Here is a 27,035-nt window from a genome sequence, read left to right as displayed (position 1 = left end):
GGCAAATACACACAGATGACCATTGAGCTTGTCAGGTCAGTACTCCTTTTCATTCACTCAACAAGACATGTCAGAGCACAGTTAATGCTCAATAGATGAAAATGGGGTTTTCCCAGGCAACTTCATAACTGAGGTAGGATTACATACATCAGAATTATGAGGGAAAATCTTCCCAAAAAGAACAAAACATTGAGGCTGGGAATCCTTAAAGGTGACTAATTCCCACACTTCTATCAGCAGGGGAAAACCCTCATCAAACAACACAATGTACCATCAAACCAAATGGATGACAAATGGAAAAAATATAAAGGGCATGCAACAGATAATACAAATGTGTTTTCATGTAAATACAAAGTAACAAAACTACGCCTGCCTGTTGTCTGGTTCTCCCCAGAGCACCTGCACATTTTCCTTTATTTCCTCCAAATGACAGCATATTGAACATTTATAGGCGTTGTCAGTTCCTTCAACTTGCCTATTTTACATTTTTAACTGAGAAGGCAGGTATTTAAAAAAAAAAAAAAAAAAAAAAAAAAAAAATCACCGGATTAGCAAACCAGGCTTCTTACAGTTTAACTTAATCCACGTTGTCACGTTCCAGCCTTATTCCAAAATGAATTAAATTCATTTTTCACCTCAAAATTCTACTCATAATACCCCATAATGACTAAGTCAACAAGTTTGCTTAAAATTCTTACAAATTTATTACAAACAAAAATATAACATAGCATTCACAGCCTTTGCCATGGCACTCAATATTGAACTCAGGTGCATCTTGTTTCCACCGATCAACTGTCAGAAAAGTTTCTACAACTTGACTGAGTCCACCTGTGGTAATGTGGGGATGTCAGGGTCGAGGGAAAGACATCCTTGATGATAACCTGCTCCAGAGCGCGCTAGACCTCGGACTGGGGCGAAGGTTCATATTCCAACAGAACAACGACCCCAAGCACACAGCCAAGATAACAAAAATCACTCTGTGAATGTCCTTGAGTGGCCCAGCAGGAGCCCAGACTTAAACCCGACTGAACATCTCTGGATAGATCTGAAAATGGCTGTGCACCGACGCTCCCCCATCCAACCAATGGAGCTCGAGAGGTTCTGCAAAGAAGAATGGGAGAAACTGCCCAAAAATAGATGTGCCAGGCTTGTACCATCATGCTCCAAAACACTTGAGACTGCAAGTGCTGCCAAAGTATGAGCAATACTAGCAAAGGCTGTGAATACTTATCAATGTCTTATATTTTTACTTTTAATACATTTGCAAGCATTTCATGCAAACCTTTTTCACTGTTGTCATTACGGGGCGTTTTGCAGTGAATTTTGAGGTGAAAAATTGCCTACAGTTTAATCCGTTTTAGAATAAGGCTGCAACGTGACAAAATGTGGAACAAGTGAAGCGTTGTAAATACAGCTTCTGCATATGGGAACGCAATTCTTGCTGGTCCATAAACGGTTTCCTATGCTGCGAGGAAAACAAAAGTAGTACAAAAAAAAAAGCTCTGGCCTGTCAGAGCCAGAGCTGCTCCCTGCTCATCTTGTTCTCAAGTCCTGCCTGTTCAGTTATGTCTTGACTGGTAAATGAGAGCTCTGAATGTGAGTGACTGGCCAAAGACGAGCTGTGTCAACATTTCCACAGCGGTGCAGCTTTTCTGAGCTCCACAATGTACTTCCTGACTGTTGCTAAGTAACTGGTGAGTCTATGATTGCAAGTCTTAGAAATGTTGACCATCTCGCTACGGTATAGTGGTGAGAACATGTAGAGAACGGATACTACAACAGAAGCAGCACACCCTGCAGAAATGCCAGTGTCATTTAGTGTGTTTGCTGCTGCACTTTTCTTCACAGTTCTGCTTCGTCATATGAGAGATAATACTTCCCATGAAGGAGTTTCATTGAAGTTTTAGCGGCTGTTAACTGCACGCTTCCAAAAAAACTGCACACATTACATCCATCAAGACAAAAAAAATAATAAAAGAACAACTTTTTTTGATTACTGTATATTTTATTCTGCTTTTTGTTCTTTTCAATCAACTGTACACAGAATTGCTTTTATTCATGTTTTTTAAGATGCTTTTTATTAACTCTGAACTTCGTGTACATGTAGCTGACTTATTTTTATTTTACTTTGTTCTTTTTAACATTTATTTATTTTTAATAGTTATTTGTTGTGCTTTATTATATTTGTCATCTTTGAACTGAACTACCCTGCATAAAAGGTGCTATACAAATAAGTTATTTGAGAACCTTCTTTATTGTGCTGGCACCCCCCCAGTGCCAGGATGTGTCCCTGTGTGAAATGATCATTAAAAAAAAAAAAAAAAAAAAAAAAAAAAAAGTTTGTGGTTGGTTTCAGAGCCAATGAATCACTTTATCCCGTCTTCATCTCTTCTTTTTCTTCTGCATCCATTTCAAGAAGGATGACGGTGTGAGTGAAGAGGTGTGCGTGTGTGTGTATGTGTGTGTGATAAAGACAAAGAGAGAGTAAGAAACTTGCCTGGGCCGTGGTGCGTGCAGGTCAGAGGGGCATGGATGATTGGAGGAGGACAGGGACTTGTGGTGGCGGGGACGCGAGGAGGAGGAGGAGGAGGAGGAGAGGACGGCAGCAGCCGAGGCAGTGGAGGCGCGGGAACCCGGAGTGTTTAGGCTGAGAGGAAGGACGGGGAGGAAGAGGAGGAGGAATGCCCCGCCCGACACATACACGCGTATATGCAAACACACCCACAAACGTGTGTAACACAAGACAGACACGCCAAAAAGAGACACGATCAGACATCCACAGGCACACCGGGCGGGGTTTGTGTGTGGGTGGGCAGGGAGGTGAGGTGGAGTATGGTTAGAAGCAGCACTTATCATACACTGTAAAAGGGGAGAGGGAGCAGGGGGAGGGGGAGGGAGGGAGAGAAGAGAAAACAGGACACAAGAGGAAGAACAGAGGAAGTAGAAACAAAGCAACACGCACACACTCACACAACAGAAGGACTGGAACAAAGGAGGAGGGTTGGTCTGTTGCTGCGAACATTGCTTCGTTGTGGTTTCACATAAAAAAAAATCAAACCACAATCAAAGGCTTTCTGTGCCTTCATCTTTACATATAAAAACATACCTGACACAAAAGACCAACTCTTTAACACACAGTTTCTACTGGCTGAGACACAGTCAACTCTTCTAAAAAGTGGATAAAGTCAACAAACATACTTTACAAAGTGCAATTACAAAATTCTGCCTACATTAAAATAAATAAATAAAAAATAAATTACCTCCTGTGCCTTCATTTACATATAAACTCAGATTCAAATCTGGCTAATCGCCCCTTCAGGGTTGTGTCACTGTGAGCCTTTGGACCTCTTCTAGTGTAGTTTCTATATTGATCTCACTGCCCTGAAGTCCTGTTCTGACCACCTGCACGTGTGCATCTGTGATTCCGACATGGACCTCAAAAACTGGCAGAGAGAGGGCATCGACATCTGCATCAAACTGACTCCCAAGCAGTCCAGACAGGCTCAAGGAGTTCAGGGTTAGTCGGAGATCAGCCAAATTTCAATCAGGTATGCACGGCTTTGTTTATTAAAAAAAAAAAAACAACAACAAAAAAAAACAAAAAAACTTGATGACACCCTTTTATGTCCCATAAGTCTCCAATCAGTGGATAAATGTATTGTGTTGTCTCTTTAAGACAGTTTTTGTTCAATTTTCATCTTTTGTAAAACACACTAAATAATAGTGATTGATGCTAAATGTGCTGTAGTAATGTGCTACACTAATACCAAAAATCCACAGGTTCCAGCAAATCAAAGGTTAACAATAGTTTCTTACACTAAACTGGCTGAGTAAGTAGATAGTCACTAGGAGATCACGTCACAGCTTGCAATGCCTGATTTACCACTCTTACATATTTCACCCCCCCCCCCCCCAGACTTTTTACATCTATTTTATCATCTACAAAGTTATGACCATTACATAACTTATGAATTACTTAAAAAACAAAACAAACAATGCTAACAACTTCCTGAACCCTCTGCTTATCACCAACGCTGCTATGGGCTATAAATCTCTGCACATTACTGACAGCTTCAACTTGACTTTATCCAAAAAAAAACAAAACAAACAAATCCACACACACACACACACACACACACACACACACACACACACACACACACACACAAAAAGAGGGACAGCGAAGAGTGGTACCACAGAGAGACAGAGCGGGAGTGAGATATCTCAAGAGAGCGGAAGAATGAATAGTGAGAGAAAGAGGGACATTTACACAGAAAACAAACACACAGCTGAGAGAAACAGGGATTAGCAGGACTGGTGATGGAAAATATTAACTGGACAACACAGTGTGTGGTGAGAGTTGGAGTGTGTGCGATTTAAATTTGTGCGTGCACAGTCGCCTCTCAGTATGTGAGTGGATAGATTTGTGCGTATGTAAGCCTATTAGGAGGTGAATGCAGGGACTATATGGTGCCACTAAGAGTTAATATTCCATCACAAGTCTCTAATCTCCTTAGAGAGAGGGGAGGAAAAGAAAGAAATAAGGAGAAAGATTAATATAAGGACAAGAAAGAGGGGGGGGGGAAAGGAAGCAGGAGTAAAGCAAAGAAAGGAGGTGCCAAGAAAATGTGAGTGACTCCAGAGGGAGGCTCAGCAGCAGATAAAAGAAGCCAAATTAAGAAAATTAGAAAAGGGCAGAAAGGGGAAAAAGAAGGGGGTGGTGCGGGTGGGGTATAACAAGTAAAAAAAAGCCCAAACTTCAAAGCATTAGTGATGATCAAATAAAGTAACTTTAAAATCAAAGCAGATGACAACCACTAAGTTAGCAGAGCCTACCATCGTTAACAGACCCACAGTACTAAAAAAGCAATGCTGTCTCAAATGACCGTTTCCAACTGTGAACGCAGGAGAGACTTATCAGATTTTACAGCCTCAACATGGATTTCAACTGAATTTCTCATACTGTAGGCGGTGCGCCACGTTGGAAACAATGAGGTCATTTGAGACGGACACATGAACAGGTAACAAAGCAGCATGAACCATGACCATGAACGCTGCATCATAGTGAGAGATGGTTTTTATGTTTAATGCTCATGGAAAAAGCCCACAAAGCACACGGTTGGTTAAGCATGAGTGATGTGCGTATAGATGTATGCATGGACACGTATGAGCTGTGTGACACCAGTTAGCACAGAATAATCCAAGGGGAACCGGATCTGGACCGTTCTTTTAAAAAAGGGGGTCAAGGATGAGAGGAGAGCTGGGAGGATGAATCACACTTAGGAAATTTAAAATGAGAAATTAGAGAGTGGAAAGTGGGGGGGGGGGGGGGGGGGGGGGGGTATCGTACTCCACAATAGCCCCAATTGAGTAAAGGGGGAGGAGAGGAGGAGGGAAAAAAAAAAAAGAAGGATGGAATCTTGACCTAATGCTAATAATAAATAAATAAATAAATAAAAAAGGCCGATAGTCAAATAATTGACTATTTGACTTAAATGCTGCTTTTAGCCATTCAGGATTATATAGGATCAATGTTAATTTCTGCACCTTCCTTCACCTTTACCCTCCCAGCATGAATGAGAAGTTTGTTTGAAGGGTATTTTTTTTTTTTTTTTAAAATGAAGAGAAAATAGCCGAGTTTGAAGTTTGTGTCATCTTGCATAACGTGCACGCTTGGATGTAGGAGCGCCTGTACGTCGAGGCTTTCTACCGGCCTCCATCAGGCCATCATGGGTAATCTGTAATCTACTGGAGGTTTGGCCTAAATTCCGGAGAGAGCCTGATTTCCATGTCCAGCAGGGCTCACCCCACCCTGGGGGAAGGCTGTGGGCCTGCCTGAGCCAGCTGGCAGAGCTCTGGAGAGTACCAGCCAAGGTCTGGGATTCAGTCACTGAGACAGCTGTGGGAGCGCTTCATTCACAAACCATGGTGAGTGTGTTTGTATTATGTGTATATGAGTGAGAAAGCGCCACTACCTCACATCAACTAGTTGGGCTTTAAATGACGACAAAGAGTGCCTGTGAGAACAACTGAGTGTCTTCTCTCATTTGTAATTCTGTGTGTATGTGTGTTGAGCGTGTGTGTTTGCGTACCTGTCTTTGCCGTTCTGGATGCTCTGGTCGAGAGTGGCTCTGTCAGTCAGAGGAGAGTTCCGACTGCGGCCGGTACCGGTGGACAAGATGCTATTCTGAAAAGAGAAGCAACAAAAATAAAAATGTTAGAAAAAAGCGGACGAGGACGAAGGGTCGATTAATGATGATGCCTGACAAGGTTCAGCAAGCTTCCCAATGAAAAAGGGGAAAGCAACTTAAACGACCTAATATGAATTAAATCTTCATGTAATTAGGACTCAAGAGAATTTCCTGCATCAAATTAATTTTTATGCACCTCGTCAAAAATTATCTGTGAACGATACAATTACGAAACAATTTATTTTCACCTTGCTCCTCTTGAATTGTCGTTTGAAGCCTCTCCACTCCCACGCATACAATTTCCATTACAATGCCAGTTAAGCTCTGTGCACAGTTTGAGGTTGGGCAGAGCTATAATAGATGTCTGTTATGTCACCGAAGTCCACAGATAAATGAATTATAAACATCTAAGGTGTGTCGACCTGACGGGTGCAACATATCTCGAGAGAGGGAAGTCAATCGAGCAAAGTTTTTACACGCCCACAGAGTCCCACGAAGTGGTGTGATCAGGGGCCTTAAACGAAAATGATTCGACATTAAATACTCTAGAACATTTTTCGTATGCATACTCGACTTTTCTAGTTACATTTTGTTTTAATGTTTGTTGACAGGTGTCATATTTATGCATATTTTAAGATACTAAAGTTTAATGAAATCAAAACAAATACAACTCCCTCTCACGCAACAGGTTCTCATTGTTTTGTTTTTTTTTTGTTGGCTGACACTGTAAAGACAACAAGCAAGATGGCCAAAAAGCCAACCATACACCACAGTACAACAGCTCCACACAGTTTCACTTTCACAGAGCAGCTGAGACCTTCAAAGTTTAAAGGCCACTCATTTTAATTTAGTTTAATAATTAACTAGGATTTATTTGGATCTTTGGCCATAGCATGTGCGAAATTATGGCTGATGACGGCATTCACTAAAGAGTCCAGCTCTGTAGAGGAAGCGGTTATTGGTGCACATATTTGTGAGTCTGAATACAACCTTTTTTGTTTTTGATACGGCTTAAATGCAAATCTAACAGCAGTGTGGGTATTAGGTCTCACGGTGGAGGGCGTGGCACTCTTCTTGCGGTCGGAAGACACCAGAGGGCTGGCCGGCACCTTGGTGGTGGAGCTGCCTGATGAACCCTTCCTCCCAGAATCCTCCCCTGCAGACCGGTTGTCTGTCTGAACTCCCCTCTTGGAGTAGGAGGAGCCTAGAAAAACGAAGACAGTGCATCAGACCGTCACTTCTACTGCTTCCTCCACTGAACCTTCTCTTCCCTCCTTCATTCTCCACAGCTTATTAACCTTTATTCCAGCTGAAATCAGGTCCTCCCCTCTATACCTTACCTGTCCACAACACAACTGCATGTCTCCAGTATAAAAAAAAAAAAAAAAAACTAACTAAAATTATGTGCCAAAATGCTAAATTTGATCCTCTCATTCATCTCTTCTCATAACCTAACACACGCCAGCTTTGCCCTTCCCTTCCGACACACACCAATCTCACCCTGGTCAGTGGCTCTGCGATTCTGAGGCTTCTGGTTGGACGACACACTGCGCTGTACCTTAAGAGAGGAAAGAGACGGTACTTTTAACATGTTTAAAACACAGTAGGATGTAAATATGGAAGCCAAGACCTACGTGTGTGATTAAGAACCTCACATATCCAAGTAAAGAGGTCAAGTGCCTTTGTTACATGTATGTGGTCAAGTCAGTGTACTTGTGTCACTGGCTGAAGCTGGGCGGGCCCTCATTAAGCATTAGCAGAAAACATTATGTGTTCTCATTATACCTTATGAGGCGGGGAGGGGGCATTTTTGTGGCTTACATCACTTCCAGGCCGGGGTTTGATGCAACCTTCGTCCAACTGAGGGAAAACCAAAAAAGAAGTTTTAATAAAAAGACGAAAAACAAGATGTATATAAAAGATGAGTCATGACCTGCCTTGGACACAGTGAAAAATGTATTAAGCAAACACCACGACTAGCTTTTTTAGCAATGTATGAATGTGAGAATAACCTCAGAGTTCCTATAGTCCAGAAGTAGGTATGTAGCCATCACATCATTGTACTTCTGGTTCACCAGCGAGTCCTGGATCTCCTCCTGCGAGAATCCCATCTGCAGCATGATGTCTGCACATACAGTTAAACCATGTTATAATTAGAATGGTGAGCTGACATTAAGTTTATATTTCTCCTAAAGATAAATTATCGTGATATGTAAGAAGAAAAAAACAAAACAAAGAATATGCACTCAAAAAAAAAGGGGGCAGAGATTTATCATTTTTGTTTCTCTGCCTACCTGTCCTCCTGGGGTCCTTATAATCTGGCTGAGGTTCGATGTAGGGTTTGAGTTCGTCCTCCTCATAGCCAACATTCATCCACCGGTCCCTCATTATCTGCTGCTGGGAACAAGCCAGAAACAAACGGATGAAGGGAGACGTGAGTTGGCAAAAAGGACTGAAGGGCAGAAAAGAGTGTGGGGAAGGATGAAAAACAGATATATAGTAGTAGTGTACTTGTTTCTTTGTTTTACTTCACCAGGAGCCTTCTGTTAGACAATTAAGAGAGTCACAATTCAGACACTACCACTAACAAACATTTTCAGGATGAAGCCCTCAAGATCACGTATACAGTACACTCATTAGGAATAAAGAAAAGAAAAAGGATGATGAGCAGGATGATGAGCATTATAGAAAGACGGTATGTCTGTGAAAAGCTGTGAGCAATCAGCAGGGTTAAGTTAAGAGCTATCGATCCACTGGCTTCTCAAAGCAGATTAGATCATACATCCATTGTTTGACTGAGATGCACTCAGGCACATACATTCTCAAGTGGGTGTAAAAGAACAGGCACATGACTCCTTTCTAAACACTAAACCATGAGTTTGCAGGGTTGCTTCAGCATGTCCAATCAAAGATCAAGAAAAAAATACATTTGTTATGATAGGAAAACCTGTAACATGACAAGCCAATGCAAGCAGCATTGGCAGCAAGCTTGCAGTGGCCCTCTGTCACCTTAGTAATATTTTTCATCCAACCAAGTTACCATCCATCCACATTTAGGGCAACCAAATCAAATAACTCTTAACAGGTATTTACTATGTCTTTAAAAAGCATTTTACACATCAGCATCAAGTCCAATTTTACATTCCTATATAAGCTGTAAATACCATTCTTAGTAAATATAAAGTTGGCTTAGCAACAAGCTACATTCAAGATGTCTGCAGGAGTCATACGTTACATTCAGTGGGCTGAAATGATCATTCAACAACTGAATTAAAGTGGATTTTTTTTTGTGACTCGTGTATATGCGGCTCTGCAACGCGTTATACCTCGAGGCTGCCTCTTTTTGAAGGGTTCAGGATGAGGAACTTTTTGAGCAGGTTCTCACAGTCGGTGGACATGTAGAAAGGAATCCTGTATTTACCACGCAGCACGCGCTCTCTCAGTTCCTGGAGATGGGACAGGTGTACGGAAAGTCAACAGTGGGCTCCAATTATCGGCAATTTAAAAAAAAACACACACAAATGAAGACAAACACACAGACAAAAGAAGCAGCCAACTATCAATTGCACACTTTGCGATGCATGTGAAGAAGAACTCAATGCCTCATCAGTATTCTGCTACCTCAATCTGATATGGCTCAACTTAACCAAGCTTAACATTACATATGGTTGCAAATGAATTGCAGTTTTATTAAACAGGAACCACATTCATATAAGCCGGCTAGCATTTCAAAAAGCTCTGATTCAATCACAGCTGCAGCACAGTATGTGGGTGATATAAGTGTTAAATACAATTCATGGACTTCTAGGCATTTCAACTACAGCTCTAGCTTTAATACTTGAATATGTTTCTAGTTACCAGCAACATCACAATTTCACTTTTTGTTCAGCTCATTTATTAAGGTTCACGGGTTCAGACACAGAGGTGGTTAATGCATGTAGTAAAAGTTGTTAACACAGCTGCAATGAATGAAACCAGCTCTCAAGGAGCTTATTCTGTCGAGCTCTGCATTTTCATAAAACTCAACAGGAGGTAGAGCAAAAGGCACGCTCAATAAGCCTAGATTATATTTCTCAGGCATTTTAATATCAATACCATCGCATTCAATGTCATATCGCCCACCCAAAATGTGTCTGCACTTCCAGAGTGAGTCATGTGGGTACTGACTGAATGCTCAGTGTGATAGGTGGTGTGTGAATGATTGGTAGCAAGGAAAGCATTAAATCTCTTCTCTTTAAACACCGAACAACAACATCAACATGCACAAATTTGGAAAGTCAATACTGGCAGAGAGATAATAACTTTCACCCTTTCTACAGTTCAATTTCTGCATTCTGCAAGGAAGAGGGAAGAGAAACCAGCATGACAAATACTACAACCACCCACAGAATACAGACTTCTACTTATGTAATGTGTGCGCGCACACACACACACACACACACACACACACACACACACACACACACACACACACACACACACACACACACACACACACACACACACACACATCCTTCTGACCTTGAGGTTTTGTCCATCGAAGGGCAGTGAGCCGCTGACCAGTGTGTAGAGGATCACTCCAAGGCTCCAAACATCCACCTCGGGCCCGTCGTACTTCTTGCCCTGGAAGAGCTCTGGAGCTGCGTAGGGCGGGGAGCCACAGAAAGTGTCCAGCTTGTTCCCCAGAGTGAATTCATTACTGAAGCCAAAGTCAGCTATTTTGATGTTCATGTCTGCGTCCAGCAGCAGGTTCTCTGCCTGCAGACAAACGGCAGAGAAAGAGGAAAGAGGAAGACAGACATTTATTTATTTAGAAACCACGCAGGGATGAATTTTCTCCAGAATATGACATGTGCCAAGAAATGAAACACAAACACTGAAGATTTGATTTGTGTGATATGGTAATGGGCCATTTTGTTATTCACATATGAAAGTTTTAAGATCAGAGCTACAAAAAGTTTAAAACTGAACAGCTGAAAAATTTAAATTAAGAAATTGACTAGCTTATGATCAAATATAACGTGATCTGACATGAAAACGTGTCTGAAGGTAGCGTATTATATCCTGTTACAGACAGATTTCTAAAACACCTCTCGTGTGTGTGTGTGTGTGTATGTATGTGTGTGTGTGTGTGTGTGTGTGGGGGGGGGGGGGGGTGAGAAGAGCTTTCAGAGTAATCGTCTGAGGCACACAAGCGGTACACAATGGGTAAAGTGAGCGACCAGTTTTTTTTTCCCTGTGTGTTTGTATCTTTAAGCCTGAAGTGAACCAGTGAGCAAGGAGGCTGGGGTTGCCTAGCAACAGGTCCGCTCTCCTTTTCACTTGCTCTGAATACTTTGCAGCGTCTGTGTGTTTGAGTGTGTGTGTGTGTGTGCCTGCATGCACATTAAATACAATACTGACATCATCTCTAACCTCTGATTGGGAAAAAAAAATAGAAAGAACAGGTTTTTAATGTTTTGTTGTTGACATTAAATATCTATTAGTCATCCACATCGACAATATTATGTCTGATGAGAAGAACCACAAATACAGCAGTATCAACCATACAGAACATGACATCAGCAAGAGAAATCTTGGCATCCAAAGAGGGTCATTTTAGTCTAGGTCTGCACGCTCATCAAAATTTGCTCTCAGCGTAGGACCAAGCAGCAACCTCCAGGGCCAAAAAATGAAGCCATGAAAGTGTCCAAAACTGCAGCTCCTCTAACAGCCATTCAAGTGGGTCCAAAAGTGGGCCAATCCTAACAGACTCATGTTAAAATTTCCAAGTTCAACAGCCTTCTGCAAAAAGCAAAAAAAAACAAAAAAAACCAAAAACTTTTCACTTCGTAACAACTGCACGTGGGAAAAATTCTCTTATAAATCATCAGACCCTAAAACCACAGTGTCTACAACCAGCTTTCTGGAGCTTTTCTTCAAAATAAGCCAGTGCTGGATTTTTATATTACAACCCCCAGATCAACAGTGACTGGGTTAATGTGAAAGAAGGCAAGCATTATAATAATCCTCCTGTGTCCACCAGAAACAGCTTATTTCTCACATTGCCTTTTTTTTTTTGTGGCTTAAATGACAACCATCAGTCGCTGCTAAACGTGTGGAAAATCCATGACCTTGATAAAGGCAGGGGAAATTTTATTAAAAAGCCAAAAATAAACCAAAAACAACTCTGAAAGAGGAGGATCCTGTCACACTCATCATAATAATGTCTCGACCACAAGTCTGTCTGGTGGGACAAAAAAAGAGGATTTAAAAATCTACCTAACACTATGAACCAAATTGACCTGGAAGCCTCGGATCCCTGTGCGCACGTTGCACTTTGTTTTTCAAACCATTTAAGATGAACTGCATGGAATAAGGAAAACAAAAAACAGAGAAAAGATCCAAAAGATGACAGAAGAGGAGAAATCTATACAGATGTATACATGTGTGCATTTCAGCCTTTGAGATGAACTCCCAGGGTCACCCGGACAATAATCACAAGGAGTCAAAGTGTATGAAGTTTAAATGTGGAGTGGCAGAAAAGGAAGGGGGGGGGGGGGCTGCTTTGACACCAACTGTAATTCAATAATGCCTTTGAGTGTGTTCTCACCTTGAGGTCTCTGTGTACTATACACTTCTGATGGCAATACTGCACAGCTGACACAATCTGGAGAGTGACAGAGAGAGAGAGAGAGAGAGAGTGACAGAGAGAGAGAGTGACAGAGAGAGAGAGAGAGAGAGAGAGAGAGAGTGACAGAGAGAGAGAGTGACAGAGAGAGAGAGAGAGAGAGAGAGAGAGAGAGTGACAGAGAGAGAGAGTGACAGAGAGAGAGAGAGAGAGAGAGAGAGAGAGAAGCAGGGGAGAGGAGGGATGACAGGATGGATAGGTTCAAACGGTGAGCTCTTCATTAGGATTTCATCCAAAAGCAATTCTGAGATGGAGCTAGCGATGCAAGATTTAGTACAACCTGTACACGTTTAATATCAGTCCAATCTGGCTTGAAACATACGACGCATAAAAGTTGCACTACTAGCCGTGAGTTTTTAATTTTTTTTTCCACCCAGCACACACCTGTCTGAATTTGGCACGGGCTTCTTTCTCCTTCATCCTGCCATGAGCCACCAGATAATCAAAGACCTCTCCTGGGAGACGATGGAAAGAGGAGAGCAGATTTAGTGCTGGAACTAGATACTTTTCTCTAGAGTAAAGGGTCAGAGGGACATTAAACTGAATGTTGGCCTTTAAGAAACCAAGAGTTTTTAATTATGGAAAGACATTTTTATTACAGACTTGACTTATAATGATACGATAGTAGTACCAATTGGCAGTCTGTTATTCTTTTCCGATTTCATGTTTTCACACCAAATCAATACCAATCTGGTCATGACTCTGACTTAATAAGACTAGCAGAAATAGATTGCTATAATGACACTTACAGTGGCAGTAATTTTCAGAAATCTACCAATAAATTATACAAATTTCTGCTAGAAACCCTGCCTACAAAAAAAAAAAAAAAATCTCTCTCAGACCAGGGGGAATCTTTTCACAGGGACACACACTTACCTCCACTAGCGTACTCCATTACCAGGTACAAAGTCTTCTCTGTTTCTATCACCTCAAAGAGCTTGACTGCAGGTGGCGAGAGAAAAGCAAAGAAAGAGGATTGGAGGAGGAGGAGGAGGAAACAGTAAAGTGGAAGGAGCAATGGGGCAAGGCAACAAGAAGGGAACAAAGGGAGAAGCGGAGGAAAGAGCAAGAATGAAGGTAAAAGACAAACAAAGCACAGGGATTATTATCATCTGGCTACATGGCCTTTAAAAAGACTGGCTCCCAGCGAGTGGTGACACAGGTGACACTCATGTTTCAGGGTGACTCACCTATATTGGGATGATTCAACATCTTCATGATCCTCACCTCCCGGAAGAGCTGTGAGAAACAAGACAGACCGAGTTCTGCGTCAAACACACCATTAGAGCGTAGAGGGAGGTGCTCTTGTTGTGTCGTATATTTATCCTGTTCATTCTCCAGAGTAAATGTATATCATTTGATTATGTGTATGCACACCAAATGACAGGGAGAGAAAAGAACGTTCAGCATTGTAATTTCCTATCTTTACAAAGACTTCAGAATCTACGTTTGTGGTGGGTAAAATGACACTGGCACACAAACACTCACTTCCTGTTCAAGAGCAGGAAGGAAAACAAAAACAGTTAGGGATGATATACCAGAGATCAAAGTAATACTGGTTTCAAGCTAAATTCTGGTACAATTTAGGATTTCATAGGTAAACAAACACGATGAGTTGAAGACATCTCTTTAGGCCTTTTTCAGTCATGCGCTTCGCCTAATCTGACAGTATCTGAACATGTCGAAACAATTACTTTTCTGAGGAAGTCACAACAGCAAGCTTTCTAGATCAAACCCAATAACATTTATGTATTAGTTCCAACACGGCCAAATTGACTGTTAGTTTTAAAAGCTGGGAACAGGCAAGCCTGCTACAGTGCATGTATTTCTCCAGCATCTCTATGAGTTGTTTAGCTCAGCTTGCTTTTGAACCCTGAAGAGGAAAAAAACATGAAAACCTACTTTTCGGTTTCACTTTGCTCAAACACGTCTTATGGAAGCCTAAAAATCACTCCTTTATTTAAAAACAGTGCCATATGTTAAGCAGTCTTTTATCAGTACATAGACTATTTATAGGCTGTAATAAGCGCATTCACATAACTACATATAGGATGTGGCCTTTTTAATTATCACAGTAACCAAATATCAAAATTTTAGACCCCAAATGATAAAAAGGTCTGAGCCAATGTGTTAGACTGTACTGTTAAATCCTGCGTGTGGTACAAAATATTGCATATTTCATGTCAGGGAAAGGGCTTTTTGTGGCTGAGCAAATCAAGAGCTATTAAAGTTACAAACAGCCCTAAATGCATCACTAAAGCAGCAGCTCCTTGTGAAACATTTACTGCTCTGTTACAAGTGTTACCTTCTTCAAAAAGACATCTACTGTCCTTGAGTGTAATCTAAACATTACATCAAAACATTATATGAATTCATGCTTATGTTAACTTGAAGAGGCTACACTGTTGCCAGGTGTGCTCTGTAGCTAGTCAGAACAGTACATTTATCTTTCTAACCTATATTAACTGCCTGAGCCACATTGCCATGGACTCCAAATGAGTACTAATCCGCCACGTAAAATAGTCCACAACTTAGATGGATTTACATTTTGACGTGGGGCATGTGACCTTTTTGCACCGTCTTGACATTTTCTCATGTGTGTGTCCGCATTTGCAGAAGTGTATATTCTGCGCCTTATGTATGTGGAATGGATAGTGTGTGCGTTTAGTGTGCACGTATACATGGTTAGACAGTGTGCGTGTAAGTGGACAGACCCCACCCTACCACGATCAAAGGAAGTAATTGCAGCTTGTTTCCTGTAATTAAAACTCTCTCCGAAAACTAGACCACTTCAGAAAGGCAGAGACAGCGAGGGAGAAAGAGAGAAAAAGACACTAAGGGCAGGGAGAATGGCTCAAAATGACTTCTGAGAAAAGGGATGAGTAGGACTGAGGTTTTAAATTCTGTATGCGTGTGTGTGTGTGTGTGTGTGAGAGAGAGTGTGTGTGTGTGTGAGTGAGAGAGAGATAAATCAAGAAAACTAACTCACCTTTTGCAAACTGGAGGAGTTGAGCTGTGTCTTATCTATGATCTTTACAGCCACCTAGAAGTAAAACAAGCACATGCTCTCTTGTCATTACACTTTTCTTCATTTATTACACTAACTGCATTGGGTTTGGAGCATCTTGCTCACACAAACCCGCACAACCACAGCCTGTGACAGCACCACACAAACACACATATCCACACGCTATCTTTTGGGCCACATCTCACACACAGAAACATACACAGAAGGAATGATACAATTTCACAGCATTAAGTGATAAACACACAATCGCAGCAGGTGACAGTTGCATAATAGGATAGAAAAAAGGAGAGACACACTCGGAGCTGAAACATGGTTTTTAGCCACACTATGTTAAGGGCCTACAGCTCATAATGCAACAGCAGTCCCCAGCAAGGGAGACTGAAAAACAAAAAGGCAGAAGGGGAAAGAATCAAAACAGAAGCTGAAGAAAAAAAAGAAATATATATATATAGAGAGAGAAATGCACAGATGGGATGGATTCAAAGTGAGAGCTGCAGGAAAAAGGGATAAAGCAGAAAATGAGGCGAGAGGACATGAAGGCTGGGGAACAAAGAATCGTGTCTTCAAAAGGACACGGAAAAGGGAGGGCTACTTCTCTGTCCAATTATTGTCTTTCACTGTCAACTAACGTCTTTCTTTCACTCCTGTTTCTCGCTGTGCTTGTCTATCTGACTCCTTCATGCCCTCTGACTATCCCTTGTTTTCGCTTTGTGCGAGAGTGTGTATGCACCAGCCAGCAGGTCACATGGAGTGTTATCAGGGTGTCAGGCAGAGTTGTCACACATTGACAGAGCCCGCCCAGCCTACACACACACGCACACACACACACACACACACACGCACGCACGCACGCACGCACGCACGCACGCACGCACGCACGCACGCACGCACGCACACACACACACCCAGAGTTGACTTGACTGGGCAACAGACAAAACCAAGCATGGGCTCACTGCAGTCACAGCTTTTCCCTTAAAGGGACTGATCACCGTGTTACATCACATCTGGAATTCAAAGTAAGCCAGAGACATTTAGGGCCTCTCTATTCAAGCTGACAATGGTGAACTAATCTCCTGCAGCAGATGAACTGTCTCCAAAGCCATGCAAGCTTCAGACCAAACCTACTGTTTAGCACAGCATGAACCCTCCCCTACACTCAGCAACCAGGAAGACAGATTAACATTTAGAGATCAGCCATTTGCCCTGCTTTTTACCATGCTGGTTAATTTAAATTAAAGGAAAAAAAAAAAAAAAGGCTTCTTTTCTACACCAAACAGTCTTTGGTAAGAAAACTGCCAGATATCATCAGATACACTATCAACAACTAAATTATTATTATTATTATTACCAGTGATCCCATCGCAACATCACAGCATGTCACAGCAGTTTCCTTAGCATCGCCTGTTTGTTACTGAAGCACTGACAAGCCTGTTTTGGTTAAATAAAGACTCAACAGTTGTGCATTTCTGCCGAATGTGACTGAAGTGGCTAAAAATAAAAGCCTGAAGTTCATAAAGTCAGAAGGACTCTGTATGTGGAACCACAGCATAAGATTAAAGCTTACAGCCCAATCTAGACCACGTGTGTGCGCGCGCGCATGCGCATGCCTACCTCTTTTCCGGTGAGGACGTGTCGTGCCAGTTTGACCTTGGCGAAGTTGCCTTTGCCGATGGTTTTCAGTAACCGATAGTTACCAATGTGCGGCTGTTCATCTGATGTGGTCGTGGCAACGGAGTTTCGACATCTCGACATGCTGGAGCGGCCAGATGATGACTTGGACTCCTGAGAATAAGGGAATGCAAGACAATGTAAGCATAAGACAACATGATGACTTGGCAAGCACAAGGCAACAGAAATTTAACTGGGAAATGTAACACAGCAGAAATTATAGGACATATGCAGCTTTTAATGGCTTTTCATTTCATGTGCTTTTCTTTCAGTGCCACTGACCAGCCCATTTCTACTTTTTAGTGACTTTAGAATTGAAAGAACCCAGAATCAATAATAGATAAAGTGAGGGTTAAGTCGAGCCTACAGAGACGACAACGCCTTTAAAGTAAAATACAAGCTCTGAATCTTCAAAGCATTCGGGTCAGTCATTATGTAACAATTATCAAAGTGAAACATAATAAATATCACAAATACACACATTACAAACAGTGCATAAGGCACTTCTTTAAAAACTACAGACAGACTTTGCTAAAGAATTTTTTTTAAATCACTCTGAACTTTGAGGAAAAAAAAAAAAAAAAAACTTGTAATAAAGTTTTTTAAACTTAGACCTGTAACTGGAAACCGTTCTCGTCTGACAGCTGTCACCATTACGGCGAAAAACACCACATCTGTTGCTTCATATGTAAGAAAATCTGTAAATAGCTGGGAAGCAAATACTGATTAAAAATCCAGCAAGAAATGGAGAATCTGAATGTTTTGTCTTATTAAACTTGTAAAAGGTGCCAATTCTGCAGCTGGATTGTTCATGTTACACCATTTCTAGCATCCAGTAAGATTCAAATTCATGGTTTTCCTTGTAGTCTGTACCACAATATGATATTGCTTCATATTTAGGTATGTGTAGATGTCAGTAAGAGAACTGCCAAACTCTAAAACTAAGATACACTAGTTCTTTTTTTTGTACTAAGCCTTAATTATTGTGGGCACAGACAGCTGGAGGCATGATGGCCGAGCACTCATTCCTGTGATACTTCTTTGAAGTTTGCATCAAGCCTGTCGCCTGGGGTGATGTTACTGCATTGTCAAGTCACAAAAACCTGGTATGTGAATATCTGCACAACAAAAACCCCTTGCACTCACAGTCTGAAAATTACGTCACTAACACACAAGCAGACCCTGGTGGGCTCACAGATGTGGAAAGTATAATCGAGGCCACAGTCATGATGGTCCTACTGTCACTGTGGTTAATGTTTTACACCACAGTCCACTCTGGTAAAATGTTCATATTGGGCTTCAAACAACTCGAGATAAAAATATTTTACCTCTGCTTTTTTTGAAACTCTGTCTTTAATTTGAAACCAGGCGTAAAATTACAAACTTGTTCCCCCAAAAAAGCTGGGAAGACTTTTTAAAATGTAAATAAAAACACACGACATCAGTTCAAGAGTGCTCACTAGTTAAAAATAAAATCTAAGCTCATTAAGAATTTAATAACATATTTTCCAAAAACATGTAGGCATAAAGTTGCCTTTTTTTTTTTCCTTTTTTTTTTTTTAAAGTGACACTTGAGTAGAATCCTTGAAAGCTAAATGCTTTCTCCATGCTCAACACATTAAAATATTCTCAGCTTCTCCATAATTTGGGGCCTACTTTTCAACTGGTGACAGGTCTGTACTGCAGCGAGGCCAGTTTAGCACCCAGACCACTATGTTTGCCATGCATTTGAAATACATTTAGCATGCTATTAGGGGTTGACTTGATGAAAAGCCATTGCCTGAACATCTGCAAGGTGCACTGAAATTGTTCAGCATTAACTCTGCCTTATAAAGATGTATAAGTTACCCATGGCCTTTGCATTCCTCACTCAATACGTCACAGAAGATGGCATTTCTCATCTTTAACCCAGAGGGCTTGGCATACATGATCACGGGCTTGGAGAAGGCATTGGGGCCCCCCCCCCTTCGTTGCATAGTTTAACTTGCTTTCGTGGATACAGTGAACTATATTGAGGCAGTTATGGCTGAGTGAATGGGTAAATAAGACTAGCAGTGCTCAAACAGAGCAGCGAAGCACCATTTATAGTAAAGTACTGATCCATTTTGCAAAGATTCTCCATGTGTTCCTGAGCCCATAGCAACATATCAGTTTTTAAATGCAGTGCTGCATGACGATTGTGACCAGTCAATACTGCTTTTCAGCCTTGCATACAGAGATTTCTCTAAATCTTTTAATGATAATATGTAATGTAGTTGATGGACTTCCAAGTTTTTTGCAAATATGCTGAAAAACAGTGTGTCTCAAAGTGGTGAAGCTTTCACCAAATTTACTTCTTAAAAGATTTGGGATGGTCTTTTTAAACCCAATAAACACTACTAATGAATCCAATTAGTTGTAAAATTCTCCATCAGGATTATTTTGTCTTTTTTTTTTTTTTTTTTAAACACACACAACTTTTACAGTCTTGTTGCTCCTGTTTGATTTGTTTATTGTGGGTATTAAATTAAAAATGACTTTTTTTTTTTTAAAGAAAAAAATGACATTGAGGAATTTTTAACATTTGATATTTTGTGTATGTACACTTTAGTTAGCTTCCAAACTCTTGGAAACAGGGTTATAAATCAGCTCCGTTCTTTGAACGACTTCATTCAAGGTCAACGTAAATTTTGCATGTGTTATTTTAAGCTTTTTTATTGTTAGTACAGAGTAAAATTGTCCTCGTTCATCTCACAGAAAGTAGGTCTTTTGATTCAAATGCAAAAAAAAAAAAAAAAAAAAAAAAAAAAAAAAGAAGGAAAACAAAACCTTGCTGTGCTGGCAAGTTTTGCATGGTTGGCAACTGCGATTGGATTTCAACTCCAGGAAAGGGTCATAGCAATTGTGTGTCTGTGTGTGATCTGAGCAGACAGGTGACGGGGATCAGGGTCAGAGGAGAGAACGACTGGCTCCAGGGTGACGAGACGCAAACACACATAGGCTCTAACACAACCAGCGGCGCACATATACTAGAATACACACAAAAGGTGCAGGTGTGAGTTGCACACATTTCTCAGAGATTTGATACCAACGGAAGAAACCGTCAGGTGTAATTCACACTGTTGGTAATGAGTGAAGGGGCTGGTACAAATTTACTCTCCTTTGTCCTTTCCCTCATTTTATTCACCTAATTATCTCCCCTGGCTTGAGCACATGAGAGGCTGTCGTTCTGTCGCACATCACCCACAGACCACATTTTTATCAACACTGTCGTCCCCGTTAGCAAATCTTAGGCCATGGGAAAACAAAGATAACCATGATTACTTTGTTATGTTTGTGTTCCTTGATCCAGATGGTATGATCTAATGTCTGCATCCCAACAAACACCCCCCCCCCCCCACACACACACACGTTCAAGCATCCTCATCCTGACAGTGCAGACCTGCATAACATGTAATAGGCCAGATTAAGCTTCAATACAATCGGGGGAATTGAGATTAAAAACAAATGACAGCTACATTAAGCCCAAAGGACAGGAGAAGGGGCTTATGTGCTCTTATGTGAGGGGTGAAGCAAATGATTTTTATTTTTGGAACATGTGGGAGAGGGAGACAGACAAAATGTCCAGTGTGGGCTCTACTTGAGACAATGAGGCCCAATCTACCCGTACAAAGCCGATTTCTACACCAGCTAGGGCTGTCCTCATAGAGGTCAATGCAACCCAACTCCCTCTGTCACTCAGCTTTGCGTTGATCTCACTAGAACACTACTGTCCAAAATAGTGCCTGCAGGTCATAGTTTGCCCTCAGCCTTTCAAGAGTTTCCAATAAAGTGACAGGCCATCCTTTTGGGTTTGTTATAACAGTTGAGAACAGTTCTTATTCTTATTTGAAAATAGCCAACGTGTACATATGAAATTGTGTCTCTGTGGCCTTTTCTCTCAGTGCACTTTCAGCTTTAATTAATAATCTGCTTTAACAGAGAGGAAACAATATGTTTCCATGGCTGAGCTATTTGTACAAATCAATCACTTGTGCTTTAGCTTTACTGCAGAGGATATAAAAAAACTGCATTTTCCTGCCAGACTGACAGGTAAAGCTGTCACTGTCAACAATGCCTAAGATGACAAATCAACCGTTCAGTGTTAAATAAATAAATGACAACTGCACACAAACAGACTGCATTACAATCAACTACTGCAGAGAGGGGGGGGGGGGGGGGGGGGGGGGGTTTATCATGGTGTTCCAGACATCAAATATTTGAACACTTCAGAAAATAATCACTATTAAGCAATCTAAGATTTCAGTGTGCACACTAAGCTTAGGATCAGGATTTTAATCACACAGCAACCTAGAATGACTAACCTTGTGCTGTGGATAAGGTCGTCTCAGATATTTTGTCTGTTTTCTGTGTCTTCTTCCTGTCACATGATCTCTTATTGAGATCAATTTAACCTTCATCCTGCATGTTCCCTGTGCTAATGTGTTCATGTGTAATTAGCCTAACCATAGCTCTGTAGCTACTATCAGGAAGAATTTGGGCCCGGAAATGGCTTATGTCGCAAACAACAAGTGGACAGCTGCCCTGTAACCTTGACAACTAAACCATTACCTCACACAGGTGCAATGAATTAACAATCAAGGCTGCTAGAATAAAATTCAAAACTGCTGCACAGAAACATGCTTGAAAAACCAGCTACAGGCAAGAACTACTTTGGCAAACTTGGAATTTCCACAATATCATCGGGAAACCCCCCCCCCCCCTGCATTTAACAAAAGAACCAAATTGTTAAAGATGCACATGTGGAGATCCAGCGATAGAGGAGCGATCAGGGAGGAAATGCTCTGTGAATCCAATGGAAACTGCATCTTGAACACAGCTGCAGCACAGCAGCACCCCAACTGTGCCGCTGTTCAGCTGTGCACATTTTGGGGTCACTACAGTGACAATGCAAATTTGGGATAGGTTTGTAATTACGATCACTGAGCAGTAAAGGAAATGACAATTTGTGCGGGCTAGAGCGACAGCAGCAGGAGCCGTTCACGCCGTTTAATTTCTGGGTGGCAACTTTTTTGACTAAACAGCAAGCACACAATGAACTCTGTGAGACTGCAAATGGCACAAGTTTAGTGTGTGGCAGTGAGACTCCTTAGGTTTTCCTGTTGTAGGCGAGGAAAAATCTAGATGATTATAAGGTTACGCCTGAACAATTTATCATTAAGATGTTTTCCCACACTTTTAAGCCCTTTTCACACATCTGCTACAGCCCTCAACTCTTGTGAGAATGGAAATGTCTAAATGCTGAACTGCCAGCTCCCTGCTACAATGCAACTGTCCACGTAAGTCGAGGTGAGCAAGTGGCTATGCTGTTAGATTCAAGGGCCAGCACCTTTCTAAAAAACAGTATTTCAGGTGAGCCCAAGCTTGATGAACAATCTATGTGTGAAAGAGCAACTCTGTACAATCTTCTGGAGTTGTGAGGATTATTCTGATTTCTTTATTAACACTAGTTAATAATAATAACAACAAAAACAACAACAATAATAATATAATGCATTAGACTTATATAGCGCTTTTCAAGGTATTCAAAGACGCTTTACAATTTCATGCACTATTCATTCACACCTCAATCACAGTTGGTGGTGGTAAGCTACTAATGTAGCCACAGCTGCCCTGGGGCAGTTTGACACAAGCATGGCTGCCAATTCGAGCCTATGGCCCCTCCGACCACCACCAAACACCAACCACATAACCACATTCACACTTAGGCAATGTGGGTTAAGTGTCTTGACCAGGGACACAATGACAGCATGCGCTCAAACGGGGACTTGAACCAGTGACCTTCCGGTTGCAAGGTGAGCACCTACCCACAAACATTAACATTATTGTTTTAATGTAAGTGTGAGAGATTTCAAAAGGCTAGTGTGCACCCTGCTGTTACCATGTTGTTTGATACTTTAAACAGAAACTGACCCATAAAAAAACAGAAGTCAGAAGAATATTAAAGCATATTTAAAATATCCTAGACGTGCTAACCAAGGCAGTGTGAAGTATGAAACTTAACGTGAGGGTGACACCATGTGAAATTCACACCCAGATGAAGAGAGAGACCTGGGCATCGTACTACATTCGTTACCTGTTTACTGTGCTTGTGGCCTTTTTCATGTGAACCACCAAGTACAGAGTATGAATGTGCACAATTAGCTGGGCTTTTTAACAGTATCACATCTACACTGACTGACTTTTCACTCGGCCTTTGGACTGTGGCTGCTCTAAACAGCTACAATCGCTGTAGATTTCTGCTTGGATAGCACATCCTGAACTAGTTCTGGGGGCAAACACTGGCCTTTACAACTGAAGCGCATTTCCTCAGAGTTCCTTCACGCTTCCTACACCCCTCTACTCTTTAGTCTTCATTCTCGCCTATCCTCTTTCATGTCTGACTATTTTTGTCTTCTGATTCTTCCTTCATTTTTGGGCAGCTGCAGACCATGCAAACTCCCTCCCCCCAGTATGAGCGCACACACACACGCGCGCACACACACACACACACACACACACACCTACCTCCCCCAGTTTTAATTATAGACGTGTCGGAGGACAATAAGTGACACCACTGTTTTGTACTCAAATTACTCAGTAAAGTTGATTATGACTCATGAATACCAACGTGGAACTACTAATATACAGTTTAACCGCTTAAGGACTCAGTGTGATCTTAAAGAAATCTAAATTTTCACCTGCGCCAAGACCATCAGATGCCAGTTGAATACTGAGTTGATCTTATACTCAGTGGTATGATATTTAGTAGTAAATTGGAGGAAAAAAAATCCCAACAAAGCTCACAAATAACACTCAACTAAGGGCAGAAAGTAAGGCATGATTTTAAACTTTACTTAAGAGACCAGTGAAAGCAGCTGTACATTTATAGTCACACTTTTAAAATTATGCCTTTTCAAACTAATGATTTGTGTTTCTGGACAAGTTTCACTTTTTTTGTACTGACATCAGTTTGTTCCCATATGTATAGATTCCTGTTCATATACATGAACAATAAAAAAGAAAAAAATAGGCAGCATTTGGAGGCTGAAGGGTGTTGGTGGAGGTAATCATCACACCAGAGACACAAATTCAGGTCATACATGTCAGATCTTCACACATCATTTTTATATAAATTAAAGATGTTGTCTGATTCTGTTTACGCATTAAGAAAAAAAAAACTGGTCAGGTATAGGTACTACAAAACACTGGTTCAGGTTTGAACATGAAAAACAACTTAGTAAAGTTTAGGCATTAAAAGCTGCTGGGTTAGGTTTACAAAACAGTCATGGTTTGGGTTAAAATACAACAACTGCCACGTCTTTTAAAGCCTCATTTTCTTGAATGCCTCCTGACTTTCTCTGGATAAAGAAAGTGTTTGCCACAACATGCTTCCAGCTGAAATACAATGCTTACAAATCCTGACATGAAGGGACAATCTCTATAAACATGGAAAAAAAAAAAATTTATGACCATTTTCATTTTGCTGAGATTGAGATTAGATACAGAATTGTGAAGACGACAGTGTGGACAGCAAATATTCCAAACCTTTGGTCCATGAAATCACTTTTACTTATTTTTTGGTTAAAGCCTTTTGTGCAGACTGCATTCTGGTAACTGCAGAATGCTATAAACCAAAAGGACACGCCTCCTATGCTTATCCCTGGACAGCTTTGTATGTTGCTTTCTTGAACACTAAGACCTTTACAGAAGTCTCTGGTTTTTATAAAATAATTAAAATACACAGAACATGAGTTATTAAAATCATTAACTAGCAAAGTTTTCAATGTCCTGTTCAATTATCTTGATACACTTTCACATCGAGACTGTGGGGAAACTGTTAAAGCCTAATGAATGGTAATTGTTTGCTGGTGCAGTAAGGGTGACAGAACACCAATTAGATGGACAAGCAAACATATTTTTAGAAATATACATTTAAAATTATTTAAGTGATATATGTAACAAAGTGACCACATAACCGTGGTAGGTTTAAAATTTGTGTTTTAGTAAAATTACTGTTTAGTTAATTTACAACTTGGTTGTTTCATATTGTTTTGCTTGGCATAAAGTTGGCTGTAAGTGTATTAAGTTCAACCACCTGCTACACATCTGCAGCAAAGTAAATGGAGGACGATAAGCCACCCACAAAACTCTGAGCCTGATTTTTATTTGTCTACTGCGTCTCAACCAAGGTGCAGAAAGGACAGCCCTGTTCTGAAACCTCTGTATAACGGTAGTATAGTGTTCCGATCCAGCCCAACTGAGACCGCCCGCTCCCAGCACATGCTCAAAATTAAAAGTCACTGACAGGACGTACTGGCTGTGTTTTGACTCCCTATCACTGACCTTTACCAATCTGAGTTCTGGGAGGAAGCCACTCAGACACAGCCTTTAAAAAAAAACAACAGTGCAGTTATCAAAGTAAGGGAGGGTTGCACATGAATTATGTGTTATGCACTAATACCAAGATAGCTGAAACCAAATATGAGATTGGCCTATGTTTTCCTGCTTTTGCCTAACTGACATTAAACAGCAGAGAGACAACAGGGTTAATAAAGGAACAGGTGAGCTTAAAACACATGGAGGAAAAATGATCATCACATACTACGCTAAGATGAAAAACACGCAACTTGCAACACATTAAGCGCAACAAGAACACTTCATTCCATCCAGTTTACTACTACCAGATGTCAATTATCAACTACTAAACTGCTTAGGCATTCACTATTTTGACCCTACTAAGGACATTACTTTACAATGCAATCACAACTGAAACTTTATTAGTACTTAGAGAAACAGTTTGAAACAATTAGAAGAGAGACACCATTTTTATATATATATCTGCAGAGTATAACAAAACTATGCAAGTTTAATTTCTAAAATAAGCAGAACGATAAAGACTTGTTACTAATGCAACACAATTAAAATACAGTAACTTTGTTGCCAACTTTGGCAACAAATAATATTTCTTTCCAGATTGCCTTTTATAAATGCCACATCCCAAACTGCTGTTAACAATTAAATGTTATAATGTTCCACCTCATTTGAAATGATTAACTACAAATTCACACCTCTTTCCCTTCCTGTCTATCTACAAACATTTGTGAAAGAATGGGTCGCTCTCAGGAGCTCAGTGAATTTCAGGGTGGTACTGTGATAGGATGCCACCTGTGCAACAAGTTCAGTCATGAAATTTCATCGCTAAATATTCGACAGTCAACGGTTAGTGGTATTATAACAAAGTGGAAGTGATTAGGAATGAAAGCAGCTCTGCCATGAAGTGGTATACCACATAAAATCAGAGTGGGGTCAGTGGATGCTGAGGTGCATAGTTCAGATGTCACCAACTTTCTGCAGAGTCAATCGCTACAGACCTCCAAACTTCCCGAGGCCTTCAAATTAGCTCAAGAACTGTGCATAGAGAGCTTCGTGGAATGGGTTTCCAAGGCTGAGCAGCTGC

The 27,035-nt window shown here is 41.0% G+C and overlaps 1 protein-coding gene across 7 annotated transcripts in view; it reads right to left on the bottom strand.

The window, feature by feature from the left end:
• mark2b (MAP/microtubule affinity-regulating kinase 2b) overlaps nucleotides 1-27,035 on the bottom strand; it is a 52,777-nt gene that overhangs the window by 11,538 nt on the left and 14,204 nt on the right. For 3 of the 7 annotated variants that reach the window (XM_030722561.1, XM_030722563.1, XM_030722566.1), the window contains exons 2-16: nucleotides 17,501-17,671; nucleotides 15,851-15,904; nucleotides 14,052-14,100; nucleotides 13,738-13,803; nucleotides 13,246-13,316; nucleotides 12,784-12,840; nucleotides 10,713-10,949; nucleotides 9,518-9,637; nucleotides 8,486-8,588; nucleotides 8,204-8,316; nucleotides 7,977-8,051; nucleotides 7,692-7,749; nucleotides 7,244-7,395; nucleotides 6,093-6,187; nucleotides 2,498-2,647 (exon numbers count right to left, since the gene is read on the bottom strand). In XM_030722561.1, the coding sequence (XP_030578421.1) occupies nucleotides 2,498-2,647; nucleotides 6,093-6,187; nucleotides 7,244-7,395; nucleotides 7,692-7,749; nucleotides 7,977-8,051; nucleotides 8,204-8,316; nucleotides 8,486-8,588; nucleotides 9,518-9,637; nucleotides 10,713-10,949; nucleotides 12,784-12,840; nucleotides 13,246-13,316; nucleotides 13,738-13,803; nucleotides 14,052-14,100; nucleotides 15,851-15,904; nucleotides 17,501-17,671 (1,571 nt within the window). The remainder of the gene's footprint in view (nucleotides 1-2,497; nucleotides 2,648-6,092; nucleotides 6,188-7,243; nucleotides 7,396-7,691; nucleotides 7,750-7,976; nucleotides 8,052-8,203; nucleotides 8,317-8,485; nucleotides 8,589-9,517; nucleotides 9,638-10,712; nucleotides 10,950-12,783; nucleotides 12,841-13,245; nucleotides 13,317-13,737; nucleotides 13,804-14,051; nucleotides 14,101-15,850; nucleotides 15,905-17,500; nucleotides 17,672-27,035) is intronic. The other 4 variants (XM_030722564.1, XM_030722562.1, XM_030722567.1 and 1 more) reach the window with 4 other exon arrangements.

Source organism: Archocentrus centrarchus (genome assembly GCF_007364275.1).
Source record: "Archocentrus centrarchus isolate MPI-CPG fArcCen1 chromosome 18 unlocalized genomic scaffold, fArcCen1 scaffold_23_ctg1, whole genome shotgun sequence".
Lineage (NCBI taxonomy): Eukaryota > Metazoa > Chordata > Actinopteri > Cichliformes > Cichlidae > Archocentrus > Archocentrus centrarchus.
This window is presented reverse-complemented; position numbering and strand designations above follow the sequence as displayed.